This window comes from Pteropus vampyrus, unplaced genomic scaffold (assembly GCF_000151845.1).
Source record: "Pteropus vampyrus isolate Shadow unplaced genomic scaffold, Pvam_2.0 Scaffold272, whole genome shotgun sequence".
NCBI lineage: Eukaryota > Metazoa > Chordata > Mammalia > Chiroptera > Pteropodidae > Pteropus > Pteropus vampyrus.
Genome location: NW_011889053.1, coordinates 603,816 through 608,787, shown reverse-complemented (window position 1 = coordinate 608,787; position 4,972 = coordinate 603,816). Strand labels below are relative to the sequence as shown.

The window sequence follows — 4,972 nt, the reverse complement described above, 5'->3', positions numbered from 1 at the left end:
CTATAAAGTCCCTTGCAGTCAAGCTCACAAGAGGATTTTACCTTCAAGGAAATACAGAGCATCTGCTCACAGTCATAAAACATAGCATTTGATTGCTTTTAATACAAGACAATACTACGTGTAAAGTTGGTTTTTCAAATTTTCAGTGAACTCCCCAAAGCCTATGATCTGTCTACATATTTTGTTTCTCTCACGGTGACTAGAGCAGTGAAGGGCTCGTGACTTTTTAAAAAAAAAATTAGCATTTTTTTTATGGTGGTAAAATACACATAGCATGACATTTACCATTTTTAAGTGTACAGTGCAGTGGCATTAAGGACATTCACATCGTCGTGCAAGCACCGCCACCTTCCCCCTGCAGAATGTTCTGTGACACTATCGTCATAGTCTACAGGAGCCAGTTAGTGTCTAATGACACGATCCGGTTTTACTTCACAGAACTGCACACCTAAAAATGGTGTATGTTAGTTACTGTGTATTAATTACACTTCAATAACATGGATTGAAAGCAAGATAAGGAGGGACATAGTGGGAGATGGGGCCGGTGCCAATCGAGACCCAGACCGCAAGGGGCAGCAGCACGGAGAGAGAGGTGGGGTTTTATCAGACGACGTGGGGACCCGTGACGGGGTCGCAGAGAGCAGTGGCGTTCGCTCACGCACTCACTGCTAATACTTTTGAGCATCTACGCTCCAGGCACTGTTTGAGCCACTGGAACTGGTCAGATGTATGTTTCAGAAAGCTCGTCCAGACCGCACGAGAGATGACTGAGAGGGTTACGGTGAGTAGGGTTTGCCATCGTCCCGGTAAAAAGTTCTAAATGAAGGCAGTAGCAAAGGGGATGGACAGACAGCGAAGGCTCTACGTATTTTTACTTTCGTCCACAAATAGGGCCACCACGAAATCACTGGTTCCATCGCTGTGCTCTTACTTTTTAATCACTCAAACCAAAGGTTATTTCAAACTGAATGAATTTGATGCGGCACGCCAAACAAGCATTTTGTGAGATCCGTCAGCAGCAAAGGATCTGTGGTACAGACAATAACACATAAATTGAGCACGTGTTATATTCAAGGCACTGTGGTGAAAATGGTCAAAGTAGATCAATATGATTTTCGTGGAATGTTTATGGCCATCACAATGATATAAGAAGGCGGATTTCCCACAAGGCTTGTCGGGGGGAAACTGCAGAGGACGTGAATGTTTACCAGTGCGGAATGGTTAAATAGATTGTGGGAAATTATACTGTGAAATACCATGCGATGGATCTATGTGTAGTAACCCAGAATGATCGCGAAGTACACCGTTAACAAAAACATGAGTTGCAGAACGTATTAAAAAGCATGATCGCATTAATGTAAAAAGGCTGATTTGTTTGCATATGTAAACATCCCTATAGATACAGAGAAAAAGGTTTGGAAAAGAACAGAGGTGAGGGGGTTGGGGATGAAAGCGAAGGAGCCTTCGGTTTGCGATCCACATCGCACTGAGCATCTCGCCATGCATTCCTTCCATAGAAAACTGCCGTTTTATAGGTTAGTGTTATCAAGTGAGTAGACTGTATTACATCGTGGCTCCTACTTCATACGGCCTTTACTGGTAATTCAAATCATGCAATAATCCTCATGGTAATGGCTGAGACTATACATGTCTGTGCATACATGCTCATGTGTGTATCTTTTTAATGTGCCAGATTGCTTTTAGATTGTTTTTTTAAAATGGTTGACAGTTATGTATATCAGAGGACATGTGAGATGAAAACATTCCGGCTATTGCAAAGGGTTTCTCCTTGAGTTACAAAGAAACCATTTAAGAGAAATAAGTCATATATTTAATGTATTCTCACTGAAGTAATTAATTATAAAACCTTTAGAATGCAAACCTGTTTATTGCAAATGAGCAAGTCAAATCACGATAGTCTTTGGTCTTTTAGTTCAAAACACACTAAAATGGCACGCAATTCATTCTTTCCTATTTTTACAATTATGTGTCATGCGCATTTTAATGCCACAGACGTCATTCGGTGATAGCAGAAACTGTCGGGTCGACGCTGTCTCTAACTGTCTGGGCTCTAACTTTGTTTTCTTGGTTTTCAAATTAATATCTCCTACAAAGACTTAGTAGAAAACTGGGCATGGAGTGGTGGAGACTTTTTATTGATTTATTTTGAATTTTGTAAAGAACGTTTTAAAAGGCTGTTAACGCAAGGCCAGTTAGCAACTGTTGCCCAGCTCCAGCTGAAACATTAATTTAAGGAATGCACATGGCATGTTCAGGGCCTCCTTCTCAGACACACTAAAACTGTACTCTTTTCATCCTCAGCCCACTTAAAGTTTCTTTTTTTTTTAAAGGCAAGATAGTAGGTGTAAATGACTAAGAAGAACCCCAGAGGACGCTCTGCAAAGCCGCAGAGTTGGGAGCTTCATGTAGAGTGTCTTGATAAGAAGCCTAGACTATCTGTAACCTGCTGATTGTGAGAAAAACCAGATTATTAAGAACCTTGCGAAGCCAACAAGGAGCTTAAAACGCATGCGAAACTTGGGATGACACATGGGAACAGGAATCTCAGTACTCCGTTACTTTGGTCCACAGCGCTAATCATCTGTGACCCCAAGTGACATTTAGGAGTGACTCCTATCACAGATGCCAAAAATAAAAAATAAAAAAAATAAAGCCACAGGAAGAAGAGATAAACATCTTTAAGTGTCAAAAGGGAATTATAAAAATGTAGACAGGAAGAAGACAGAAACTGCAAAATCCACCACATGTAACATTTAAAAGTTCTTTCCTTCCTTGGAGTGACCTGAGTTGACTACTACAGCATGAGACGAGCGGACAGGCAAGCAGGCTGCCGTCTGTGCATGTTAGGAAATGCATCTCTCTTTCCAGGTGTCCCTGCATTTCGGCCCCATTTACCTCTTCGGCTGGGCAGCCTTGTGCAGTGAGCAACCTGCACAACTCAGGAACATCACTTGTTTAGTAATGACTTAGTTCAGTTACAGAGTGAGCGATGTGAACCTATGTGTTTGACCTGAATATGCAACAGGAAAGAGTGGGGGATTTGGTAAAGACGTGGTTCCTCACAGGCACATTAGCGTGGCACTTGTTAAATGATCTGAGCTGAGTATTAGAAGGGGCCACATCAGAAAGAGTTGATTTACACCTTGGTTATTATTTCTGCCAACCGCAGAGAGATCAGACACAAAATGACCCGTTACTTATTCAGATATTAACACCATACACAACCAACACTGCCTTTCTATTTCTCTGTAGAGGGACTGCCTACTTCCAGTTTCCTAAGCATATTTGGAAAACTCTTGGTCATGAAGGCCTTGGAAGCCACACCTTTGTAGCAGAGCTGTCCTTAAAGCAGGGGCGAGGTGGCTGGTCCTCCCGCTGGGAGTATGAGAAATGCCTTCTCATACCAGCAAAATCTAGCTCCTTTACCAAGCACGTTTATTTTAGTTATAACCGATTCAGCCTTTTGAAAAACAGTATGCTGACTCAGCGAGTTCCCCGAGTTAGTCTTAATCACCTTATTGGTTTACTCCCCATGTGCCTCCACACCGTCCCCATTTAAGTTGTCATGTCCAAACATCCCAGGGGCAATGAGTCAAAGCTTGGGAAACTTGCAGATTCCAGGAGAAATACAGCAAGGAATCACCCCCTCTGCCTCCTCCCAGTAAAGAAGGAGCTGCCTGGGTCGCCTAGAAATGTCTCAGAGGCCCCCGAGAGAGACGTGAACACCCTGGGGCTTGGCGGGTGTGAGTGACAAGCCAGCAACATCTACTCTGGCCCGAGAGGCCCTCCGAACACCCAGGGGGGACAGCGGGGGGAAGGCATGGTGGTGGCGAGAAGGGAGGCTGCTGGCTCCTGGCTTTGGCTACCCAGAAAGAGGACTTGTGTCTGGAAGCTGTCCCCAGCCTCCGAGAGGTCATGTGCACTCTGAGATTCTTTATGTCACACCAGTGCCTTTTCCTTAATTTTACATGAGCAAAATCCTATCCTGAAACGACCTGAAATACCAAGGATGCCTTGAAAAAGGCCTCGCTCGCCAAGGAAGGGGTCGGCTCGCTCACCTCGATGATGTAGAGGACCACGTTCTTGTAGAAGCAGTACAGAATGCACTTGGTCACGCGGCTGTAGCTCCAGGCGCCGTGCACCAGCAGCAGCTTCTCCAGGTAGGAGAACTGGAAGAGGGGAAAATATGGTTCAGGAAGGCAGGGCACCTGGGAGTACAAGTCACAGACTGTCCCTTAGGGGACACGACAGGTAAGGTCATAGAGAAAACCAGATTCTGTGGTTAGGCCGAGAAAATCACGCTAGAAAACTAAAGATGGGAGGTTTCGGGCCCAGTGGGAACAGCTAACATCTGTTCCCAAACCTATGTAACTGTCACCTCCCCCAAACATGTGGCTGGACGGCTAATTGCTATTCTCTCGCAATTCTATTTAAGCAGATGCTCTGTAAGGGTCTTGATTATGAAAAGAAAGTGACCGCCTGAACTCGAGGAAAAGTCCAGTAGGAATCAGACACCTCTGTTCAATCACAGATTTTATGGTGACGACAGGAGTGAGGAACAGGTCACTCGTGCACCAGTATCTTTTTGAAAAATGCGACACACATATATATATAAGACCTAGTTCTACTATCAGCCTGTGAGTTAAAACAATTACAGACACACAGAGACACACACATGCAGAGACACACCTGTGGACACAGAGGCACATGGACACACAGAAACACACACAGAGACACACGGTCACACACACATAGAGACATAAACATACACGGAGACACACACAGACACCCCTCCCCCTCTGCCTCTATTTCTGTGCCCGTTTTGTTGTTCTTTTGGCCTCTGCTAGCACAGGGCGCTGTGCAATTGGGAGAAGCAAACACCGACAAGCAGCCAGCACACTGAGCTGAGAGCGATGCAGACGCTCTTCCAGTTTGACATATTCGGCGATAT

At 44.6% G+C, this 4,972-nt stretch overlaps 1 protein-coding gene across 1 annotated transcript in view; it reads right to left on the bottom strand.

Moving 5' to 3' along the window:
• Positions 1 to 4,972, bottom strand: part of ATP8A2 (ATPase phospholipid transporting 8A2) — a 390,044-nt gene that overhangs the window by 203,222 nt on the left and 181,850 nt on the right. The window contains exon 18 of the mRNA XM_023520615.1: positions 4,080 to 4,190. Coding sequence (XP_023376383.1) covers positions 4,080 to 4,190 — 111 coding nt within the window. The remainder of the gene's footprint in view (positions 1 to 4,079; positions 4,191 to 4,972) is intronic.